Source organism: Ammospiza caudacuta, unplaced genomic scaffold (genome assembly GCF_027887145.1).
Source record: "Ammospiza caudacuta isolate bAmmCau1 unplaced genomic scaffold, bAmmCau1.pri scaffold_39, whole genome shotgun sequence".
In the NCBI taxonomy this organism is placed as follows: Eukaryota; Metazoa; Chordata; class Aves; order Passeriformes; family Passerellidae; genus Ammospiza; species Ammospiza caudacuta.
The window spans coordinates 4,169,514-4,195,329 of record NW_026683124.1 but is presented as its reverse complement, the minus strand read 5'-3'; the positions used below and the strand labels follow the sequence as shown (position 1 = coordinate 4,195,329).

The following is a 25,816-nucleotide window of genomic DNA, read 5'->3' as shown; positions in this document are numbered from 1 at the left end:
CCCGCCGAAGCTGTAACCGGAGCCGGCTCATTGAGGGGAAGCGGCGGAGGCAAGACTGACGGCGGAGGCGAAGCTGGCTTGCTCCCACTCCCACCGTCCGACCCGCCCGAAGCCGGTGGCGGAGGCAAAGCTGGCTTGCTCACACCCCCACCATCCGACCCGCCCGAAGCCGGTAGCGGAGGCAAAGCTGGTTTGCTCTTACCCCCACCATCCGACTCGCCCTCCCCCTCAGACAGGAAAGGTGCAGACGGTTCCACTGCGCCTATAGGAAAATCTTCCACACTACTTTCCTGGTGACCCTTAGGCATAAGTATCTTAGTTACAGAAGGTGCCAGGGGATCATCCTCACGACCATACCCTATATTCCTCTTATGAGCTTCTGTTGCCCTTTCTGCTGCCTTTCTCTCAGAGACCTGCTGCAGTAACGTGTTATACACCACCTGCCATAACTTCCCGAATTTCTTTGCTGACTTATCATCGTCCAACACTGTATCCCACAATATTTCCCCAAACTTCTTCCACTCTGCTAGCTCATGAACTGTATGAGGGTTAGAAAAAATACCCTTAGCATGGCCATAGGCTAATAACCCTGGTAACTCCTTTTTTAAATCTATCCCTTTTATCCCACGCCGCTCTAAATAGGCGGTAAATAAATCATATGCCGCTTGCCTATCCATACCTATTATTCAGTGCGCGCTGTTGCAGCTCTCCAGGCTCCCGCGGCACGTATTGGCTTAAGTCCACCGTTGTGAACCTTAAGGGTGCTTCAAATTCCGGCACCGTCCCTGCTGCCGGGACCCAAACCCAACTTCCCGACTGTGGCGTAATCCCTTTTTCTTTTAATCGAGAAAAAGGGTAGAGATTCGGTTATGCCCGCATTCTCCACCATTTGTCGAAGGAAGGAGACCCAGACATCCGTTGATCATCATAGGCCCAATTTTATTGATCAGTACGGCGGGTTAAATACAGTTAATAATAAGCTTCATACATATTGCAAAAGTTGAGCTCAGGATTGGTCAGCTTACAAATCAGCATCTACGCCTACTTCTACATTCCTATGGTTCTACTTTTGATACTTTCTACATATTCTCAGGATATATTCAGGAATATCTCTACTCCCTTTCCTCATGTTGCAGCAAGGTCACTGCTGACCTTTCCTTTTAGCTTGCTGACTGCTGGCTTTTCTCTTTGAGCTTCCTTTCTCAGCTAACCAATTATTAATAAATCTCTCCACACCCCCCCCCTCACAATTTTCAGTAATAAAAACCTCTGAGATTGCTAGAGCCTTTGAGATCTCCCCAGCGTAGCAGGTGGACCCTCGGCTGGACTGCACCAAAGGACTTCATCTCTGCGTTGGTAGCTATATCCCCTCTCTCTCTCCCTCTCTCTCTCTCTTTCTCTCTTTTTCTCTCCCTTAATCCCTCTATCGCATTTTTGCTGTGGTTATTTCAATAAAACTGCATTTGTTTTGATTATCACTGCAAACCCCCTTGTACCGTGTTGGTGTTTTGCACTCTGAGATCATTCCTACGAACCATCAGGTCATCTGTCCATTAGGACGAACCCTGACATCTGGTCCCTGTGCCCATCTACCAGCTCAGCAGAGCACTTGTCCTGAGGACAGCCTGTCCTAATATCAAAAATTGAGAGAAACAAGATGTTAAGTAGCTCTGCCTTCTCCTTATCTTTAGTTACTATATTCCCCACTGCATGCAATATAGAGTAGAGCTTCTCCTTATCCCATGTTTTGCTAGTAATATCATTGTGGAAACATTGTCTATTTTTTTTTCACGGAAGTGGTCAGGTTAAACTCTAATTGAGCTTTCACCTCTTGACTTTTTTTCTGCACAACTTCACAACATCCTTAACCATTTCCTAAGCTGCTTGACCTTCTGTCCAAAGTTGATGGGCCTCTTGTTACCCTTGAGTTCCCACAAAATCTCCACGGCCAGCCAGGCCAGTCATTTTCCTCACTAGCTCATCTTTTGCCACACTGGGACAGGCTGCTCCTTCCCCCTTAAGATTACTTCCTTGAAATATGTCCATCCTTCCTGGACCCCTTTGTTTTTAAGGGATGTTCTCCTAAAAAAAATCAGTGCCTCATTCAGTACTCCCCAAATCTGCGTCCTAAATAGATCAAAGTCCGACCTTCCTAATTCCAGTGTAGAAGTTTTGTTGCTGCCCCTCCTTCTTTCTCAGAATATTGAAAACTTGATTATTTCATGGTCACTGTGCTCCAGGCAACCTCTGAGCCCCACATCTGCCACCAGCCCTTCTCTGTTTGTGAACAGCAGCAGACAGAGCTTTCCTTGGCAGTGGGAGTGTTACCCAAAATTTGGTAAAAAAGAAAAATCCTTAATCCCAATGCAGCATTAAGAAGCTGCATTCTTTATTCGGCTGGATGCACGGGGGATAGCTCCTCCCAAAGCTGAGCATGCCGAGTACAGGAATGTTTCTGTTTATATTCTGTATTTTGCACACATATTCATTGATTGTCCAGGACTAAACATACGTATGATATAATTTCCCTGAAATCATTAACATATTTCCCCTCGCATTTTGCATGCATTCTTCGGTCCTGGGGATCTCTCTGGTGGTCCCTGGTGGTCATGGACCCCAATGTTCCAGTGGCCCTGGCTGAGCTGGCAGGACACTGAGGCTGCTGAACTTCCAGTTCCCCTTCTCACACAATGGGCAGTGTGTGATTTCCACAGGCCTGGGGTTGGGGAGAACAAGGTCCAGGTGTGAGCTCACCTGGTGGAGAATATTTATGTTCTTGTAACATGAGGTGACAGAGTAGGCTGTGACATCACAGAGTGGGTTATGTGGGGTCATTGAGAGCTATGACATAATACACTGCTTCTGTTAAATGACAGAGCCAGCTGTGATATCACAGGGCAGATGTCGGACATCACACAGCAGACTATGACATCACAGTTTTGGCTGTAACATCAGAGACCAGCTGGGTGACATTAGAGAATGGGCTGTGACATCACAGAGCTGGCTGTGATATCACAGAGGGACTGTGTGACATCCCAGCAGGGCTGTGTCAGGTCACTGGGTTGGTCATTCCACCCCAGCTCCCCCTCACTGTTTCTCCCAACAACTCCAATGCTGTTCATGCCCAGCAGGGTCCCTTTCCCCCGGGGATCCCCGCAGCCCACCTGGAGCCACAGCCTCCACCAAAGGATGTTCCACAGGGTCCACCCCAGAGACTGACATGGGGACAAGGGGCCAGGGCTGTGTGACCAGGACATCAAGGACGTGGGTTATCCACGTCACTGTGGCCTGGGTTGGGTTCCCCAGGCTAGGAAAGATGTCTGGCAGCTGGGGCAGGGTCTGGGAAGGGCCTCCAAGGTGGGGCTGGAGCCCTTGGGCTGTGAGCAGAGGCTGAGGGAGCTGGGTCTGTCCAGCTCTGAGCAGGGAAGGCTGAGGGGCTCCTCATTCCAGCCTGGCAGTGCCAGCGAGGAGAGGATGGAGAACATAGAGCCAGGCTCTTCACAGGGGGCTGGTGGGAGACAAAAGCCAATGGGTGTAAGGGGAAAAAGGAGACGTCAGCCAGGGCATGAGGAGATGAAATGAGTCAGGCTGCTTTCAGCTTTTCCTCAACACCAAGAGCAGCCTGACCTCCCATCTCCATCCACCACTGACAGCTTGGCAAATAAGGAATTGTTGGAGATGTTTTGCACCCACTCCAGGACGAGCATCCTGATACAAGAACTTAATTGTTCTTTTGTCTGAAATTAATTTTAGTATGGAAATCACTTGTGGATGGTGGACTCATCAGATGCTGCTGGGACGTTGCACATGTCTCAGGAAGGATTGTGATTGTTATGAAATGGTGTCCTGTTCAATTGGGGCCTGTTTGCCAAGAAGAGAAATTTTCTGTGCCTCTGAGTCTCATCAGTTCCTGACCCCCAAAGGACAGAAACCCTGATAAGCTGTGCTTCCCGCTCCAGTGGTGGCACTTCCACCTTCCTCCATAGACAGAGCAGAGCTCCCTTGTCCCAGAAAGTCCCTGGCAAAGGAGGGATGAAGGAAACAGGAGAGGCTGTGAGGATCAGGTGCAGGGTAGATCCAGGGACAAGACTGACTTTTGCATTTTATGAAGCTGTGCCTTCCCCTGGCTTTGTTGGCTGGCAAGAATTGAACATCCTTCTGTGTCTCGGGCAGCTCCTTCTCCAAGGAAAGCAGGTGCGAGTTGGAGCCAAGGAGCTGAAAGCTGCAGGTGCAGCCTGGGCTGGAGGGTGCTCAGATTTGCACAAGGCTGCTCTGAGTGCCAGGGCTTGGATGGGGGAAATGGTGGGGTGGGTGTAGGGACAGAGTCTGATTGATTGTCAGCCATGAATGGTGTTGATTTTTATATCTTCAAACTGCATGAGGAGGTACTTGGTTTCAATGTCAAGTGGAGATTGCTATTAACAGGAAAAAAAAAACAAAAAACAAAACTAAACAGGTCCTACAAAATGTTTTCTCACAGTATTTTTAAATAGAACATATTCAGTTGAATGCGTTTCTGAAATCTCTCTTTTTAACCACACAAGATTTGGAAACTGAAATCAAATTATTCCCAGAGGCTTTGGTTGTTAAGGTGTTCTGAATGTTAATGAGCCCTGGGACACTGAATTCCTGCACTGAAGAGCTGTAGGCTGAACAAGCCCCTCGAGCAGTGAATTTCAGCAGCAGCCTCCAAGTTGCTGAGGATGTCAGCAGCCCCCACTGAGGCCATCCCTACCCAGAGACCGTGGGGGAATGGGCAGACAAGGAGAGCGTCCCTGGGGCTGGGGCAGCACAACTCAGAGGCAGCAGCGGCTCCAGCTGGGAAATGGAGTGTGGAATGTGGCTGGGAAAGCCCTGTCTGGGCTGTGCCAAGCAGGACACCTGAGCCCTGACTCCCATCCACTAAACAACTCTCTCAAGGAGCAATTTAAAATTAATTACATTTCTTTGCGTACTCTGAGTTAGACTTACTGGAGAAATATCAACAAAAGATTCTTTGGAGCTCAAAACAACAAAACAGCTTTTACTGGAAACTTAGAAAATCAGAGAAACTTTGGCAAAATGTTTAATATGGCATTCAATCAACACAAAACACTTCTCAAAGCATTTACTTGGCCCCTTCACCTTCAGAAACTGTAACCGTGTTCAATTTTAAGTTACTCCAATTTGGCAAGAAGAGGGAATTAGAAGAAGGGAAAGAAAACACAGAAAGAGAGAAAGTAATACAAGAAAATACAGAGGAGCACACACACAGCTACCAACTCCTGGATTCCAGCAGTGTTCAGATGGAAATTCCAAGAGGAGGTAGGGTCAAGATGTGTGCATGTCTTGTGATCAGCCTCAAATTCCCCTTGGTCTTCCTGGGACCTTCCCCCAGGTGGGACTTGGGCTCATTTGGTCCCTCAGGAGCTGGGCTGGGGGCTGCAGAGGTGGCTGTGGAGCATTGCCTGTGCTGTGCCACTGCTGGGCTGGGACAGAGGTGCAGTTTTGCTCAGCACCAGAGACAACTTTCCCTTGCTTGTCCCCATCTGTCATCCCTGCCACCAGTGTTCTGCTGTACCTGGAACCTGGGGACACTTTCCCAGGCCTGTCCCTCAGATGTATCTATTTAAAGTATGAGAAACTTAAGTTTCACTCCCTTTTGAGTCCCTGAGAATTTTTTTGCACACTATGTGGGACTGAGTCTGATGCAAAGAGCACCAAAGCCCCAGAGGCTCAATAAAGTCCCTGTGCTGTGTCTGTGCTGCTGAGCTGGGCCGGGCTCCTGGCCCAGAGGCAGCTCCTGGCAAGGGCAGCTCTGCAGAGGGACAGCTCCGGCCAGGAGCAGCTCCTGTGCACAGCCCAGCAGGGCTGGGACGCTGCCAGGGCCCCTCAGGGACATCAGCAGGGCACAGACAGAGCTCACGGGGGCTCAGCACTGGCAGGGGCTGTGGGATGGCCCCAAGCAAGCAGCTCCTCTGTGGCTGTGTCATAGAGGCACAGAGCAGCTGTGATGTCAGCAAGGGGCTGTGTGACTGGCCAGAGTGGGCTGTTTGATGTCACAGATTGGGCTATGACATCACAGAGTTTGTTGTGTGAGGTCATTGAGCAGCTATGACATCATAGAGGGAACTGTGTGACAGCACAGACGAGGCTGTGAGGTCAGAGTGTGTGCTGTGACGTTACAGAGTGGCAGTATCACATCACAGGGCTTGTGACATCACTGAGGGGATTGTGACAGCACAGAGCTGCCTGTGATGTCATAGAGTAGGGTATGAGGCCATAGAGCAAATTCTGCCATCATAGAGTGTGGAACTGGGGCATCAGAGAGTGGGTTGTGACATCCCTGGGTGACTGAGTAACATCACAGAGCAGGCGGTGAAATCACAGTACAGATTGTGAAATCATAAGGTGACTAGGTAAAATCACAGAGACTTCTGTGACATCACAGAGCAGCTGTATCACATCAGAGGGTGGCATCTCAGAGTTGGCTCTGTGACATCACAGGGGCTGTGTGACATCACAGGGGCTGTGTGAGGGCACTGGGGAGGTCACTCTGCCCCAGCCCCCCTCATAGTTCCCCCCAGAGCAGTCCAACCCTGCTCGTGCACAGCGGGGTCCTCTGTCCCCCTGGGTCCCCCCGCCCCCAGCTCCGCAGCCTCCCGCAGAGGATGTTCCATGAGATCGACCCCAGGGCCTGACACAGGGATGGGAGGCCGGGGCCCTGGGGGTGGGACAGGGGGACAGGGACCCCCCGGCAGCATCCCCGTGTCCCCCCGGGCCAGAGCCTGGGCCAGGGCTTCTTCACCCTGTTACAAACAAGGTCTTGAGTGCGCTGAAAAATCCCCAGCAAGGGAGCAGCAAAAACCAGATTGAATATTAAGGGACAGCAGCACAAAGTTCCTTGGCAAGAGTCACTCTGCTCCTGCCTGGACACTTCAGGCACAGCAAGGAAACAAAGCAACAACAAAACCAAACCAAATCCAGGCAATCAAACCAGAAATCAGGCAAGAACTCTTCCTGGGTATGTGTGAGACACAAGGACAGTGAGGGCAAAGATAAAAGGAATATGGTCCAAAATCTTAACAGAGGTCAAACCTAACAGGACTGTACTTAAACCTTAACTTTAACTGGTACCTTCAACTCCCCAATTTAGCAAAAGATCAGCACTTAACACTATTTAATCTGACTTAAAACCTATGAGTTAGAAATTTAACAGAGGAACTACACTTAACAATCCTTAACTTAGCTAATAAATTAAATGTAACAACTTGGAAAAAGAGCAACTCTTAGCAGCATTTAACTTCGTTTAGACCTCGTGACTTATACTTACTTACTGATATCTGGATATCTGACTCACTCAGCTATCCAAGGCACTCCAACCCCTCAGAGAGCAGCATTTCTGCCACATTTCCCCAGCACAGGCACTCCTGTGTGCACACAGACACAAAGAGTCAGTGCAAGGCACCTGTGAGCAATTCCCCTGAGGGCAGGGAATGCTCTCTGTTGATGCTTTGGTATCTCCCCAGCACTCGAAGGGTTGAGCCTGGAGGAGTGAGGGGATCAGCCCAGGCTCTGTTGTTGTTCGGGATCCCCGAGTGCAGCAAACGGGAGAGTTCCCGGCGGGGAGAGGCCCCACTCAGAGGGAGTTGCTGGCCCAGGAGAGCTCCAAGGGCTCCTTTTGGAGCGCTCTTTGCAGGGCCCCAAGAGAGGGGCTGCAGTCCCAGCAATGGCTCATCCTGGCCACACTTGGCATCAACAGTTTTCTTTGGCAGTGTGAGAACAGGGATGTTGTGCCACTGAGGGAACAAAAACAGTTCCCAGGGCTGCTGCTAAAGAAAGCAGGAGCTGGTTGGGCAGCAGCAGTGCCTGGAGCAGACAGTGTTTGTGATGAGCTGCAGAGGGGCTGAGCCCAGGGGCTATTGGCCGAGGCCGAGGCCCAAGGAGCATTTCTCAGCTGGCAGGGCGGCCTGAGAAGGGGAGGGGGGAATGCAGCAGCACAGGGCCCATGGAACCAAGGGACCATTGTGACACTGTGGGGCCCAGTGAGACCAAGGGACCATTGTGACACTGTGGGGGCCTGTGAGACCAAAGGACGACTGTGACACTGTGGGACCTTGTGAGACCAAGGGACCACTGTGACACTGTGGGACCTCATGCAATCATGGAGACCACTGTGACATTGCTGGGCCTCATGGAACCAAGGGGACTGTCCTGACACTGTGTGACTCCATCAAATGTAGGGTTCATTGTGACACTGAGAGGTGCCATCAAACCAAGAGTCCATTGTGACACTGCCGGGAGTCCTCAAACTGTGGAGACCATTATGACACTTTGGGGTGTCATGGAACCAAGGGACCTTTGTCACACTGCAAGACTCCATGGAGCCAAGGGTCCAAACTGTGACATTGCAGGGCCTCATGGAACCGTGGAGAGACCATTAGGACACTTCACAGCCTCATGGAATGAAGGAGACCATTGTGACACTGAGGGGCACCATGGAATCATGGAGACCATTGTGACACTTTGAGGCCCCATGGAATTACCAAAGCATTGTGTCACTGTGAGGCCTCATGGAACCAGTGAGACCACTGGGACCCTGGAGGTCACCAGAGAACCAAGAGGACCATTGTGATACTGTGGGGCCTCGTGAAACCAAGAGGCCTTTGTGACACTGCAGGGCTGCCTGGAACCAAAGGTCCAGTGTGACATTGCAGGCCCTCATGTCATCAATGGTCCATTGTGACACTGTTGAGCCAAAGGAGACCATTGTGACACGGCAAACCCTCGGGGTCCTAAGGTCCATTGTGACATTGCAGACCTCATGGAACAGAGGAGTCACGTGACATTGTGGGGCCTGGGGAACCATGGAGAGCACTGTGACACTGCAAGAACTCATGGAATCAGTGGGACTACTGTGACACTGCAAGGCCTCATGGAATCAGTGGGACCATTGTGAGACTTCAGGGCCTTGTGGAGCCGAGGGGACATTGTGACACTGCTGGACCCCATGGAAACAAGACACCAATATGTCACTGATATTTTTTCATAAAAGTCCTTTCTTTGCATTTTTCCTCTTCTGGGAAGCTGAGGCCCCAGAAGAAGAATGTAAACAATTGTTATCTGCTGCTGTGGAATGTAGCAGGTGCACCTATGATTGGCCCATGTTCCATGTTTGCAATTAAGGGCCAATCAGGACCAAGCTCTCTGGGACAGATTCACAGAGAGCTCTCTTGTTTATTGCTATTCCTATTCTTTTCTTAGTTTAGCAGCTTCTGAACTTTTCTCTCTATTCCTTTCAGTATAGTCATAATGTATTATATATCATGAATTAATAAATCCAGCCTTCTGATCATGAAGCCAAGATTCTCGTCCATCTCTTCACCCCTGAGGAACCCTTGCAAAGCCATGTAACACCATTGTGGCACTGTGGGGCCTCATGGATCCAAGGCACCATTGTGAAACTATGGGGCCCCACAAAACCAGGGGAAGATGGAACAGGTCTTGCTGGTTTGGCCTCCCAGGGGCCACCTGACTGGTCCAGCTGACCTTGGAACATGAAGACTCTCTTGTCATCTGCTTCTGAAACACTGGTACTCCGCGCTTTCCTTCCCAATGGAAAAGAACTGTTCTTATCCGCCAGGCACCCATGGCCAGAATTGGGATTTCACCTCCAAATTTCCCTATATCCAGAGATTCTTCCAGTAGGAATATTGCCAGGACAAGTCTAGCTGCCAGTGGTTTCATGAGGGTCACTTTCCATCTATCCCCAAAATACTGGGGAAGGCTCCATGCTTTCCTTCCTGTGGAAAGAACTGTCCTGCTTCTCCAGGTGCCCATGGCCAAGACTGGCCTTCCACCTCCAAAATTCCTTCAATTCAAAGACTGCTCCCAGACAAAATCTGCCCTTATTGGCAAGTCTGCCAGGCCTTGGCCTTGTGAGGCTCTCAGCTGCCTTCCAAACACTGGAGCCCTGTGTTTTCCTTCCTGTGGAATAGAACTGTCCTTCTCCTCCAGGCACCCAAGGACAGAATTGGGATTTCACCTCCAACGCTCCCTGTTGTGAGAGACTGGAGGAGATTGTTGGCTCAAACCATTTTTGCACAGGGGAGGAAGGGGCAGGTCCAGCCTTGCCCTGCCCTGGAACTCCAATGCTGCTGTGCCCTGGAACCCAAATCGCCCCAGAGCCTCTCTCCCAGCCCAGCAGTGTCTGCCAGTCCCTGGCACAGCACAGGCAATGCTCCACAGCCACCTCTGCAGCCCCAGCCCAGCTCCTGAGGGACCAAATGAGCCCAAGGTCCACCAGGGGGAAGGGCCCAGGAAGTCCAAGGGGTATTTAAGGCTGACCACAAGGCAAGCACACATCTTGACCCTGCCTCCTCTTGGAATTTCCATCTGAAATGTGCTGGAATCCAGGAGTTGGTACCTCTGTTTGTGCTCCTCTGTATTTTTTTGCCTTTCCCTCTTTCTGTTATTTCCTTCTATTTCTGTCCTTTTGTAAATTTGAGTAATGTAAAATTCAAATAGCTTAGAGTTTGTGAAGTTGAATGGGCCAAGTCAGTGCTTTAAGAAGTGTTCTGTGTTGATTGAATGTCGTTTTAAACCAGTTGCTAAAATTTCTCTCATTTTGTGAAGTTACCATCAAAGTCTGTTTTGTTGTTTTGGGGTCCTGAAAATCTCTTGCTGGTATTTCTCCAGTACATCCTACTCAGAGGACACAAACAATTGTAATTCCTTTTAAATGTCTCCTTGAGAGAGGTTTTTGGGGAATGGGAGTCAGGGCTTGTCTGTCCTGCTTGGCCTTCAGCTCTTGAGTGCAGGAATTCAGTGTCCCAGGGCTCATTAACATTCAGAACACCTTAACAAGCCAAGCCTCTGGGAATAATTTGATTTCAGTTTCCAAATCTTGTGTGTTTAAAAAGGGAGATTTCAGAAGTGCGTTCAGCTGAATATGTTCAATTTAAAAACACTGTGAGAAAAGATTTTTTAAGTCCTGTTTAGTTTTTTTATTTTTTTCCCCTGTTAATAGCAATCTCCACTTGACATTGAAACCAAGTACCTCCTCATGCAGTTTGAAGATATAAAAATCAACACCATTCATGGCTGACAATCAATCAGACTCTGTCCCTACCCCCACCCCACCATTTCCCCCATCCCAGCCCTGGCACTCAGAGCTGCCTTGTGCACATCTGAGCTCCCTCCAGCCCAGGCTGCACCTGCAGCTTTCAGCTCCTTGGCTCCAACTCCCACCTGCTTTCCTTGGAGAAGGAGCTGCCCGAGACACAGAGGGATGTTCATTTCTTGTCAGCCAACAAAGCCAAGGGAAGGCACAGCTCCATCAAATGCAAAAGTCAGTGTTGTCCCTGGATCTACCCTGCACCTGATCCTCACAGCCTCTCCTGTTTCCTTCATTCCTCCTTTGCCAGGGACTTTCTGGGACAAGGGAGCTCTGCTCTGTCTATGGAGGAAGGTGGAAGTGCCACCACTGGAGTGGGAAGCACAGCTCATCAGGGTTTCTGTCCTTTGGGGGTCAGGAACTGATGAGACTCAGAGGCACGAAAAGATTCTCTTCATGGCCAACGGACCACAGTTGAACAGGACAAAATTTAATAACAATCACGCTCTTCCCTGAGCTATGTGCAATATCCCAGCAGCATCTGATGAGTCCACCATTCACACGTGATTTCCATACTAAAATTAATTTTATAGAAATGTGGTTCTGTGATAGATATAAGCACGATTAAGTTCTTGTATCAGGATGCTAGTTCTGTAGTGGGGACAAAATAGCTCCAACAATTCCTGATTTGCAAAGCTGCCAGTGGTGGATGGAGAAGGGAACTCAGGCTGCTTTTGGTGTTGAGGAAATGCTGAAAGCAGCCTGACTCATTTCATCTCCTCCTGTTCTGGCTGATCTCCCCTCCTTCCCCTTACACCCATTGGCTTTTGTCTCCCACCAGCCCCCTGTGAAGAGCCTGGCTCTGTGTTCTCCATCCCCTCCTCGCTGGCACTGCCAGGCTGGCATGAGGAGCCCCTCAACCTTCCCTGCTCCGGGCTGGACCAGCCCAGCTCCCTCAGCCTCTGCTCACAGCCCAAGGGCTCCAGCCCCACCTTGGAGGCCCTTCCCAGACCCTGCTCCAGCTGCCAGACATCTTTCCTGCCATGGGCAACCCAATCCAGGCCACAGTGACCTGGATAATCCCCGTCCTTGATGTCCTGGTCACACAGCCCTGGCCCCTTGTCCCCATGTCAGGCTCTGGGGTGGATCCTGTGGAACATCCTTTGGTGGAGGCTGTGGCTCCAGGTGGCCTGGGGGGATCCCAGGGGACAGGGACCCTGCTGGGCATGAACAGCATTGGACTTGTTGGGAGAAACTGTGAGGGGGAGCTGGGGCAGAGTGACCAACCCAGTGACCTGACACAGCCCTGCTGGGATGTCACACAGCCCCTCTGGGATGTCACAGCCTGCTCTGTGATGTCACAGCCCATTATCTAATGTCATACAACTGATCTCTGATATCACAGCCAACTCTGTGATGTCATATTCTACTCTGTGATGTCAGACTGCTGCCCTGTGATGTCACAGCCTACTCTGTGATGTCACAGTAGCAGTTTAACATGTCATAGTTCTCGATAATCTCACATAACCCACTCTGTGATGTCATAGCCCACTCTGTGACCTCATGTTACCAGATGATAAATTGTCTACACCAGGTGAGTTGACACCTGGAGCTTGTTCTCCAAAATTCCAGGCCTATGGAAATCACACACTGCCCATTGTGTGAGAAGGGGAACTGGAAGTTCAGCAGCCTCAGTGTCCTGCCAGCTCAGCCAGGCCCACTGGAACATTGGGGTCCATGACCACCAGGGACCATCAGAGAGACCCCAGGACAGAAGAACTCATGGGTAAAGGGTGAGAGGAATCATTTTGGGAAAATGATTATCATATTTGTGTTTAGTTCAGGACAGTCAATGATATGTCTGCTAAATACAGAATATAAACAGAAACTTTCCTGTACTCAGCATGCACAGCTTTGGAAGGAGTCATCCCCCATGCATCCAGCTGAATAAAGAATGCTGAATCTAATGCTCCTTTGGGGTGAATGAGTCTTCTGTTTTACAGAATTTTTGGTAACACTCCCACTGCTAAGAAAACTCTGTCTGCTGCTGTTCACAAACAGAGAAGGGCTGGTGGCAGATGTGGGGTTCAGAGGCAGCCTGGGGCACAGTGACCATGAAATAATCAAATGATCAATGTTCTGTGAAAGAAGGAGGGGCAGCAACAAAACTTCTGCACTGGAATTAGGAAGGGCAGACTTTGATCTATTTAGGATGCTGATGTGTGGAGTACTAAATCTGGTACTGATTTTTTTAGGGGACACAGGCCTTAAAAACCAAGGGATCCAGGAAGGATGGACACATTTCAAGAAAGTAATCTTAAGGGGATTGAGGAGCCTCTGCCAGCGAGGCAAAAGATGAGCTAGTGAGGAAAATGACTGGCCTGGCAGGGCATGGAGTTTTTGTAGGAACTCAGGGAAAAAGGGCCAGCAACTCACAAAGTTTTTAAGGATATTGTTAGGTTATGCAGGAAGAAAAGTTGAGAGGTGAAAGCTCAATTAGAACTTAACCTGGCAGTTTCTAAAGGAAGAATAAAAAATGTTTTTATAAAAAGTTTATAGCAAAAGGAGGGAGAAGGAGAACCACAACCATTTATTGATTGCAGTTGAGAACAGAGTAACTGCAGATAAGTAAAAGACTAAGCTACTTAATATCTTGTGTCAATTTTCAATATTAGGACAGGCTGTCCTCAGGACAAGTGCTCTCCTGAGCTGGTAGATGGGAACAGGGAGCAGAACAGCCCCTGTAATCCAGGAGGAAGCAGCTGGTGACCTGCTGAGCCACTCAGATGCTCACAGGTGTCTCTGGGAGCAGATGGAATCCATCCCAGGGGGATGAGGGAGCTGTGGATGATCTCCCCAAGCTGCTCTCCATCATTTACCATCAGTCCTGGCTCAGAAGGGAGGTCCCAGAGGATTGGAGGTGCCAATGTGAGCCCATCCCCAAGAAGGGCTGGAAGGAAGATCTGGGGAACTCCAGGCCTGTCAGCCTGACCTGCGTGCCCAGCAAGGTTATGGAACAGATCACCCCGAGTGCCATCACAGGGCACCCACAGGATGGCCGAGGGATCAGAGCCAGCCAGCATGAATTTAGGGGTGGCAGGTCCTGCCTGACCAACCTGATCTCCTTTTATGACCAGGTGACCCACCTATGGATGCAGGAAATGCTGTAGATGTTGTGTGCCTGGACTTCAAAGCCTTTAAAACCATGTACCACAGAATTCCCTGGAAAAGCTGCAGCCCATGGCTTGGACATGTTCATCCTTCCCATGGTAAAGAGCTGGCTGGAGGATTGGGCCAGAGAGTGGTGGGGATGGTGCTGCACCCAGCTGGTGTCCAGGCACTGGTGGTGTCCCCCAGGGATCTGTGCTCGGCCCAGTCCTGTTTAATATCTTCACTGATGATCTGGCTGAGGGGATCGAGTCCACCATTCACAAATTGCAGATGGCACCAAGCTGGGTGTGAGTGTGGATCTGCTGGAGGGCAGGTAAAGAAGACACAGCCTTAAGCTGCACCAGGCAAGGTTCAGGCTGGACAATAGAAAGAAGTTCTTCACAGAAAGGGTGAGTGGGCATTGGAATGGGCTGGCCAGAGGAGAGGTGGCAGAGTCACTGTCCCTCTCCAGTGGCACTTAGTGCCATGATCTGGGTGACAAGGGAGTATGAGGGTATTGGTTGGGCTTGATGATCCCAAAGGTCTTTTCCAGCCTTTTTGATTCTGTCATTCTGTGATAATTGGGACGCTCTGGGGCCGTCGTGACACTGCAGGGCCTCATGGAACTAAGAGGACCATGGTGACACTGTGCAGGCCTACAGAACCAGGGGTCCACTGTGGTGCTCTGGGGCCTAATGGAACCAGGGAGTGCGCCGTGACACTCGGGGTACTCGTGGAACTACAGAGGCCATTGTGACATTGCAGGGCCTTGTGTAACCAAGAGGTTTCCCCATTTTGACACTGCAAAATCAAGGAGACCATTGGGACACTCCACGGCCTTTCTGACACTGCGGGGGCCCATGGAACCAAGGGGCTCCTGTGAAGCTGCAGCACCAATGAGAACATTGTGACACTGAGTAGCCCCATGGAACCAAGGAGACCATTGTCATATTTTGGGGCCCAATGGAACCAAGGACACCATTTGCTCTGCATGGTCACATGGATCCAAGGAGACCAGTGTGACAGTGCATGGCCTGGTGTGACCAAGAGGCCTTTGTGACATAGAGGGGCCCCATGGAACCAAGGACATCTTTGCAGATGTGCCTGGGACAGGCTGGATCCAGGGCCCAAATTAAAAAGGTGGGGTTTAGGAAGACCGAGTGCTGGGTTCTGCACTTTGGCCACAACAATCCCTTCAGTGCTACAGGCTGGGGACAGAGCAGCTGGAGAGCAGCCAGGCAGAAAGGGACCTGGGGGCACTGATGGACAGCAGGCTGGACATGAGCCAGCAGTGTGCCCAGGTGGGCAAGTGTGGAGAGATTTATTAATAATTGGTTAGCTGAGAAAGGCCACACTGAAATAATGCCGCTGGTTAAGCTGAAAGAGAAAAGCCAGCAGTCAGCAAGCTAAAAGGAAAGGTCAGCAGTGACCTTGCTGCAACATGAGGAAAGGGAGTAGAGATATTCCTGAATATATCCTGAGAATATGTGAAAAGTATCAAAAGTAGAACCATAGGAATGTAGAAGTAGGCGTAGATGCTGATATGTAAGCTGACCAATCCTGAGCTCAACTTTTGCAATATGTATGAAGCTTATTATTAACTGTATTTAACCCGCCGTACTGATCAATAAAATTGGGCCTATGATGATCAACGGATGTCTGGGTCTCCTTCCTTCGACAAATGGTGGAGAATGCGGGCATAACCGAATCTCTACCCTTTTTCTCGGATTAAAAGAAAAAGGGATTACGCCACGGTCGGGAAGTTGGGTTTGGGTCCCCCTGCAGCAGGGACGGTGCCGGAATTTGAAGCACCCTTAAGGTTCACAACGGTGGACTTAAGCCAATACGTGCCGCGGGAGCCTGGAGAGCTGCAACAGCGCGCGCTGATTAATAGGTATGGATAGGCAAGCGGCATATGATTTATTTACCGCCTATTTAGAGCGGCGTGGGATAAAGGGGATAGATTTAAAAAAGGAGTTACCAGGGTTATTAGCCTATGGCCATGCTAAGGGTATTTTTTCTAACCCTCATACAGTTCATGAGCTAGCAGAGTGGAAGAAGTTTGGGGAAATATTGTGGGATACAGTGTTGGACGATGATAAGTCAGCAAAGAAATTCGGGAAGTTATGGCGGGTGGTGTATAACACGTTACTGCAGCAGGTCTCTGAGAGAAAGGCAGCAGAAAGGGCAACAGAAGCTCATAGGAGGAATATAGGGTATGGTCGTGAGGATGATTCCCTGGCACCTTCTGTAACTAAGATACTTATGCCTAAGGGTCCCCAGGAAAGTAGTGTGGAAGATTTTCCTATAGGCGCAGTGGAACCGTCTGCACCTTTCCTGTCTGAGGGGGAGGGCGAGTCGGATGGTGGGGGTAAGAGCAAACCAGCTTTGCCTCCGCTACCGGCTTCGGGCGGGTCGGATGGTGGGGGTGTGAGCAAGCCAGCTTTGCCTCCGCTACCGGCTTCGGGCGGGTCGGACGGTGGGAGTGGGAGCAAGCCAGCTTCGCCTCCGCCGTCAGCCTTGCCTCCGCCGCTTCCCCTCAATGAGCCGGCTCCGGTTACAGCTCCAGCGGGGGGGCTGATTGCCCCCCGCGGGCCGTCTCAGCCTGAGCCGGCTCCGGTTTCACTGTCAGCTCCTGCGGGGGGGCTGCTTCCCCTGCTTCCCCCGCACGAGCCAGCCTCTGCTTCACTGCCTTCCCCGTGCAAAAACTCGGTGCCTGCACCGAAGCGCCAGCAGCATAGCACCCTTAAAGAGCCAGATCCCATCCCAGGGGCACACCGTGATCCATGGGGGGAGATGGCTAAACAGAGGAGGGAAGCTTGGGCTGCTTTGGCGAGAGAAGTAATGCAAATGGGGGATGGTGAGGCGGTGGAAATAGCTTCTAGTCTTGCATGCCCAGTTACATACACACCACGCTATGATGCACAGGGGAACCTTACGCATAATATAGCAGAATATACTCCCTTAGATTGGAAGCTGTTAACTCAGCTACGTTCTACGGTTAGTCAGTTTGGAGTAAAAAGTGAACCTGTTAAGCAAATGCTAGATTATCTTTTTAATACTCAGGTTTTATGTCCTAATGATTTAAGAGGAATAGTTCGGTTGATATTTACTCAGCATCAGCAGTTACTATTTAATGCCCATTGGCAAGCGTTGGTGAACGAATCGGTTGCTGTACAAGGAGCCCAGGGAGACCCACTACAGGGGGTGACAGTAAAGGAGCTGATGGGCTTAGAGGCATTTTTACGTACAGAGGAACAGATGATATCGGGAGAAGATAAACTTAGGGAGTCTATGTGGTTAGTGAGTGCTGCAATAGACATGGTTAAAGAGCCAGGAGGGTTACCGGTTTATATGGGCATTAAACAAGGTAGAGAAGAATCATTTGGAAATTTTATCGATAGAGCAGCTACTGCTATAGATCGGGCTGGTGTTGCAGGGCCCTATTGAAGTAGTGTGCCTTGCAAAATAGCAATCCAGCAACCCAAAGAGTGCTAGCTACTTTAGGGGCAAATTGGGCTATTGAGGAAGCATTAGAGTGAATGGCATTAATGCCAACAGCTTCACAGGCATTTATAGTAGAAGCCTTAAAAAGGAATTAGGATTAGGGTTGCAAAAGCATAGTCTACTCAAAATCAGGTGTTAGCTGCTCTTGCTCCTCTCCGAAGTGGCTCACTGGTGGTCACGTAAAGAGGCTCGAGACCATTCATCAAGTGTTACCGATGCGGCAATGAGGGACAGACACAAGTTGCCACCGTGTCATCGGAGACACCAGCTGCTGCCGTAACATCGCTGCTACCTCCTGCCTGCAACCCGCAACAACAGGGAGCCTCGGCTTGGACTTATCAGCAGCAGTAGACGTCACACTAATGACGAATCGGCCTGAGAGGATACCCACTGGAGTAAAGGGTCCTCTTATATTAAATGGACAAACATGTGGAGCATTATTGCTGGGACGTTCTTCTATAACTATGTTGGGATTATTTGTTTTGCCTGGTGTTATCGATGCAGACTTTACTGGGGAAATACAAATCATGGCTTACACCCTTTATCCTCCGATTAAAATTACAAAAGGACAATGCATTGCACAATTGGTACCACTGTCACAAATGACATCAGGAATACAATCATTTACTGGACAAACACGGGATGAAAAAGGTTTTGGCTCTACTGGTGTTACACTTTTAATTGTGGATTTACAAAATAGACCAAAGCAAAAGGTTGGAATTACTTATGGGCATCAAAGCATAACCCTTTATGGATTATTGGATACAGGACAATTGGACATTAAAACTTTACATGATGCACAGAAGTTGCTGGGAGACTTACAGTGGCTGAAGCCTATTGTGGGAATACCAAATCATTTACTAGAAACCCTACGGCCTTTGTTGAGAGGCGTGGACCCTACTACTCCTGTACACCTGACAAAGGAGCATCATCTTGCTTTGCAGCAAATTAGTAACTGTGTACAGCAAGGGTATGTGTCTCGTCGACAACTCGACCACCCCATTGACCTTATTATCTGGAATAGCCCTTGCCACTTGCTTGGTGCTCTCTCTCAGTTGCAAAAGAAAACGGGGGAGATACGGGTGTTGGAATGGTTATCACCACCACTACAGCATAAGAAAACAATATCTTCAAAAATTGAACAATTGGCTGCATTAATCAAAAAGGGGCATCTCAGAATTCTTGAAGTGGATGGTAGAGAACCTGCTACTATTAGATTGCCTATGGAAAAAGAAACCTTGGACTGGTACTTGATTAATTCAAAGAATTTACAAGAAGCATTATTAATGTCACCTGCTAAAGTAGAGACTAGTAAATTAGTGCCTAGAGTTTTGCAATGGATGACAGAATGGAACTGGATTACTCGACCTTTGAGAGAAGAATGCCCCATGCCCCATAGAAGGAGCTATTACAGCTTTTACAGATGCAGGAAAGAAATCAAGGCGTGCTGCTGTTACCTGGCAAGAAAAGGGACAATGGAAGCATCAACTCCTCACAGCAGACCCTGCAGATAGCTTACAAACTCTGGAATTGTTAGCAGTAGTATGGGCGGTATCCAACTTACAGGAGCCTTTAAATGTGGTCACAGACTCTATGTACGTTGCAGGAGTAGCCAAACGAATAGAGGAAGCAACAATTAAGGAAGTGAATAATAAACGATTGTATGAGTTACTGATACAGTTAAGGAAGGCTTTACGAGAAAGAAATGCAGCATATTCTGTGATTCATATTAGGAGTCATAAATGGTCTGAAGGTTTAGGAGAAGGGAATGAACGTGCAGATAAATTGGTTACCCTACCCATTGATAATTCTTGTCCTATTGACAAGCACACGTTGGCCAGAGAAGCACATAGTAGATATCATCAAAATGCAAGAGGTTTAGCAAAACACTTTGAGCTGAGTTTGTCAGAAGCCAAGGCCATTGTCAGAGCATGTCCAACATGTAGTTATCATAATGGTGGGATAGGTCTAGGCATCGGGGTTAATCCTCGAGGTTTAGAAATAAATGAGAAATGGCAAATGGATGTTACACACATAGCCAGATTTGGTAAAGTCAAGCATGTGCACGTCACCATAGATACATACAGTCATTACATATGGGCTACGGCTCAGGCAGGAGAGAAAGCTACACATGTTATCAGACACCTGTTAAGTTGTTTCGCTGTTATGGGAGTTCCAAAGAGTATTAAAACCGATAATGGTCCAGCTTATGTAAGTGCTAGGGTTCGGAAATTTTTGAATCAGTGGTCTGTTAAGCACGTGACAGGTATTCCACACTCTCCTACTGGACAGGCAATAGTGGAAAGAGCAAACGGTACCCTTAAGCAGTATATTGAAAAACATCAAGATTTGGCAGATCCACAGGCATGTTTGTCTAAGGTTTTGTATGTGATTAACCATTTATGCATTTTTGGGGAAGATGATACCCCTCCTGCAATGAAACATCATCCGAGGTCAGGTCAGGAAAATACTAAGGAAACAGAGGTCTGGGTTAAGTATAAGAACCCGAGTACAGGATTATGGGAAAAACCTGCAAAAGTATTATATTGGGGTAGGGGGTATCTTTGTGTTTCCTCACCTACAGGGCCTTTGTGGGTGCCTGCTAAGTGGACTAAACCTGTCTTTGATGCAGCCTCTGGTGGATCGCCTTACGGAGGAGGACAGAGAGCGACTGGAGAAGAAACTGCTTCTAGTCCTACAACCACTACTGTTACAATTGAAAGGGTACTCAGAAGCGTTAGACAGAGCACTGACACGTCACTATCGGACAGCCCAGGAGCTGATTAGTTTTATTGACTCATTATCAACTTTTCATTTAACGAATCCAGCGAAACTACATTGTCTTGACTGTTACAATCCACATTGTGCTGCCTAAATAACTCTACGTTGTGGAGGTTGTGAAAGAACTTTTTGGATAGAACAATCACTATTGTAGGATTTGTAGTGTCATACTTGTGAACAAGAGCACACGTGGGGTAAAAGTTGGCAAGATGAATTAAAGAGACAAACAAGGCAAAATGCATATATAGCTTTAAATCTTTATGAGTCTCCTGAACAGAAAATTCTTGCTTATTATCGATGGGAGGTACAATGTATTGTGAATAGAATTAAGGTTCAAAGTAAATCACGTATAGTTTCTATAAGGTGTAGGAAATTAGTGCCTTTAACACAGCATTCAATTGTAGGACCCTTCAAAGGGGATCCTGATAGAGCATTAGATTGCTGCATTGACAAGTTGCAAAAATTGAGTTTGCAAGTGGCAGGACCAGTGAGATCAGGAGCAGCGAGATTGAAGACAGATAAGAAAAAGAAGGCAAAAGGGGAAGGGTCTCATTTGAATAAGGGTATCAGTGATTGCTAATTAATTTTCTATGATTAGAACACTTCTACAGTTGTGGGACCCTCGGGAAGATATAGTTGTTGAGGAGGATAACGAACAAGAACTACGATTACGAAATAAGATACACCTTGTGTTAAAGAGAGACCTTGAGCTGTTAGCCTCATACAGTAAAAAGGCAGAAGAGGCTTTGCGATCACCACCATTGAATTGGTTGCTTTGGATTGAAGAACCACAATTTCATACTGGTCCTTACTTATATTCACTTCCTTGTTACGTTTGCAAAAGGGATAATGATAAATGCTATGCATGGGTAGCTTTGCATTGTGCAGATTGTAATCAGGTTTATTGGTATTCACAGAGGTCAGTAGATTATTTATGGTGTAAACCTTGTTCTGGAAAGTGGATTCGAAATTATTTCTGGGTTAGAGCTCTTGAACAAAGTACTGGCCTGCCAGGACGGACAGGATTACAGCTTTTTGAGAGTGCAGAACAAGTGATTATAGCATATCTTAGGTGGAAGTTGCAGGAAAACCTTAGAGTATTTGAAATTACTAAAGCCTCACGCATCATAGCAGCTCGCTGTAAAGCTGATTTGCCTTCAAACTTATCTCATGCTATACCTGTGAGCAAGGATGCTGATTTAGAATTAGATCAGTATATTCAAAAATTAACTCAGCCTTACAATAGACAATCTAACAAACCAGGGAAAAGACAGCGAAGAAAGGAAAAACAACGCAAGCAGAAGGAAGAAAGGGAGAAGCAAAGCAAGCAGAAAGAAAAATGAGGTTTGTTCTTGTTATACTGCTCAATGCTGTAGCAAGTGAAGCAGTAGGAATAACACACTTTAGTCAACCAAGGGAAAATTTATGGGTGACACTTGCTAATCAAACTAACCAATCATCACTTTGTCTTAGTCTTGGAGGAGTCACTAACCCATTTCGAACATGCCTGGTGGGACTTCCGGTGTGGTCTCCTGGAGAATTTTGCAGTTTGATAAACAACCAAACCTTATGTATGTCTAACATGTCAAACATCACATTGCCAGTGCAACAAGGGTATACTGCAGGTCAGAGTGATGGCTATCGTCAATGCTTACTAATCCAATCACTTAACACCTCTTTGCATTCTCCTCCTGAGGAATTGGATCTTTTTGGAAGTACAAATGCCAGCGTATCTAACACTACAGCTGGTGGATGGTTTAGCTTCAGACTTTTGGGTGCTCAGAATTTAAACCAACCTAAAGAAACATGGGCCACCCTAGATTCATCCCTGAATGTGAGTGAATTCTCTCCACAGCATTACAATCGATGTAACAGCACAAATATCACAGCACCAATGAAATTACCCACAGGAATATTTTTGATTTGTGGAGACAGGGCATGGAATGGCATACCAGCTAAACCACAGGGTGGACCCTGTTATTTGGGAAAATTGTCACTGTTTCATCCTAATGTGTCCTTGCTAATGCAGCTGAGTCAAAATTCAAACAGGAAAAAACGTAGCATACATGACTTAGACTGCAGCAAGATAGGAGATCCACGGTTTTGGGGCACATTCAAACAGGTGGTGGTTTCAACTATCTTGCCAGGAGGATCTGCCAATAAAGCTATGAATTTAGCAAAACAATTAGGATGCTGGGCAAGGGATGAGCTGAACAAGACATCACAAATTCTAGACATGCTAACTGCAGATGTGCAAAGTGTTAACCATGCTGTTTTGCAGAATAGAGCTGCTGTAGATTTTTTGCTCTTAGCACAAGGGCATGGATGTGAAGTGTTTGAGGGAATGTGTTGCATGAATCTGTCTGATCATTCGGTGTCCATTCACTCTAAGATAAAAGAATTGCAACAGGGACTTCACAAACTTAAGGAAGAAGACGGTTTAGGAATTGACGAATGGCTTAAAGGCTTAGGACTTGGACCGTGGCTGAGGAACCTTGTGATCTATGCTATAGGTCTGCTGGGTGTAATCTTACTGTTTTTGCTTATTTTGCCTTGTATCTTTAACTGTATTCAAAACATGGTTAGCCGTACAATAGCAAAAACATGGCAAACTAATCTCCTTGCGCAAGAAGAAAACGGGGGAAATGTGGAGAGATTTATTAATAATTGGTTAGCTGAGAAAGGCCACGCTGAAATAATGCCGCTGGTTAAGCTGAAAGAGAAAAGCCAGCAGTCAGCAAGCTAAAAGGAAAGGTCAGCAGTGACCTTGCTGCAACATGAGGAAAGGGAGTAGAGATATTCCTGAATATATCCTGAGAATATGTGAAAAGTATCAAAAGTAGAACCATAGGAATGTAGAAGTAGGCGTAGATGCTGATATGTAAGCTGACCAATCCTGAGCTCAACTTTTGCAATATGTATGAAGCTTATTATTAACTGTATTTAACCCGCCGTACTGATCAATAAAATTGGGCCTATGATGATCAACGGATGTCTGGGTCTCCTTCCTTCGACAGGCAAGAAGGCCAATGGCTCCTGGCCTGGATCAGGAATGGTGTAGCCAGCAAGAGCAGGGCAGGGATTCTTCCCCTGTGCTGGGCACTGGTTGGGCTGCCCCTTAAATGCTGTGTCCAGTTGTGGGCCCCCTGGAGTGGGCAATTAGAAGAAATGTGAAGCAGGGGGTATAAAGAAAGCAAATGTGAAGCAGAGGAAATGCTCAGGGCAGTTTGGGGGTGGCTGCCAGGCTGCTCAGGCTCTGAGCAACAGCATCTAAAGTGGGACAGGAAACTCCCAGTTGATGGGAACAAATCATCTGGCTGAGTGAAGAGGCCAGGACAAAGCTGAGTGGTTTCCCTGGTGTCCCCCAGCCCTTGCTGGCCCCAGGGGCTGATGGCATTTGTGCTCCCTCAGGTTCATGTCCCCACACCAACAGCATGGGGGTTCTTCCCCTGCTGTGTGCAATGCAAACAGGGGCTGCTGAGCCAGTGCTGCTGTGTCTGTGCCTGCAAGGATGGGGCACCTGTGTGAGCTGGGGGAGAGGCCAGGGCTGCAGAGGAGGGAAGTTTGTTGGCAGCTACATCAGGATGCTCTGGGATGCTGCCCTGGGCTGTGCAGCGCACTGGGGATGGATCAGCCCCTGCTCTGCTGCTCCTTCCCGTCTGCCCCAGGGCCCTTGCAGAGCCCCAGCCATGCTGTTTGCACCCCCAGCCTGCCCACGGCCAGCCTGGGGCTGCTCACGGGGCTTTTCTGTGCTGAGCATTGGCCTGGGTGTGTTCTTGAGAGAGCCTGGGCAAGGAGCCTGGAGCCCCCAGGCCCTGGGCTGAGGCGTCAGCGCTGCCCCAGCAGTGCCCATGGCCTGTCCCTGCTGCAGCCCCAGCACTGCCACCCCCAGGGCTGTGCCCGGCCCCGAGAGCACTCAGGCCCTACAGCAACACCAGGGCCACCAGGGCAGCGGGGCAGGGCCACGGCAGCAGCACTGGCAACACCAAGTGCTGCTGCTGCTGGGCACAGCTTCTGGGCCTGCACTGATCTGCCCCCAGCTCTGCACACAGACATGGCTGCTGCAGCTTCAGAGAAGGCAAGCAAAGTGGCATCTCTGGTGAAAACAATGCTGGGAGATCCTTTAGTTCCTTCAAAGCCACCAAATGACCAGCTCCTCATTGACACAGTCTGGGGCAATGGTGAAGGTGGAGAGAAACAAAAGGAGAAATGGCACAAGGAATGACAGTCCTTTGTGGACAATAGTTAAAAAAATTTTAAAAAGGAAAAAACACCCACAACCAAACCAGCAACAAGTATCAAAGATTATTTTTATTAGAAGTCTTTTTATTTAAGAAATTGGCCAGCAGTTTAATGACTCTGAAACCATCCAGTCACCAGTCTCGACACTGCAGCCTTCAGCTCCTGGTTCCTCAGGCTGTAGATGAGGGGGTTCAGGGCTGGAGGCACCACCGAGTACAGAACTGACAGGGCCAGATCCAGGGATGGGGAGGACATGGAGGGGGGCTTCAGGTAAACAAATGCTGAAGTGCTGACAAACAGGGAAACCACAGCCAAGTGAGGGAGGCAGGTGGAAAAGGCTTTGTGCCGTCCCTGCTCAGAGGGGATCCTCAGCACAGCCCTGAAAATCTGTACATAGGTAACAACAATGAACACAAAACAACCAAATACCAAACACACACTAACTGCAAGAAGCCCAAGTTCCCTGAGGTAGGATTTGGAGCAGGCGAGCTTGAGGATCTGTGGGATTTCACAGAAGAACTGGCCCAGGGCATTGCCATGGCACAGAGGCAGGGAAAATGTATTGGCTGTGTGCAGCAGAGCATTGAGAAAGGCACTGGCCCAGGCAGCTGCTGCCATGTGGGCACAAGCTCTGCTGCCCAGGAGGGTCCCGTAGTGCAGGGGTTTGCAGATGGACACGTAGCGGTCGTAGGACATGATGGTCAGGAGGAAATACTCTGTTCCAATGAAGAACAGAAAGAAAAAGAGCTGTGCAGCACATCCCGTGTAGGAGATGGCTCTGGTGTCCCAGAGGGAATTGTGCATGGCTTTGGGGACAGTGGTGCAGATGGAGCCCAGGTCAGCGAGGGCCAGGTTGAGCAGGAAGAAGAACATGGGCGTGTGCAGGTGGTGGCCGCAGGCTATGGCGCTGATGATGAGGCCGTTGGCCAGGAGGGCAGCCAGGGAGATGCCCAGCAAGAGGCAGAAGTGCAGGAGCTGCAGCTGCCGCGTGTCTGCCAATGCCAGCAGGAGGAAGTGCCTGATGGAGCTGCTGTTGGACAT

At 48.8% G+C, this 25,816-nt stretch overlaps 1 protein-coding gene across 1 annotated transcript; it reads right to left on the bottom strand.

Annotated features, from left to right (window-relative positions):
* Nucleotides 1-24,883: 24,883 nt before the first annotated feature.
* Nucleotides 24,884-25,816, bottom strand: LOC131571865 (olfactory receptor 14J1-like). The gene has a single exon (XM_058824619.1). It carries the CDS (start codon nt 25,814-25,816, stop codon nt 24,884-24,886), a length of 933 nt encoding a protein of 310 aa, XP_058680602.1.

What these genes read in the sequence shown, in the direction of transcription:
- LOC131571865 (XM_058824619.1), bottom strand. Translation starts at nt 25,816, where the DNA reads ATGTCCAACAGCAGCTCCATCAGGCACTTCCTCCTGCTGGCATTGGCA.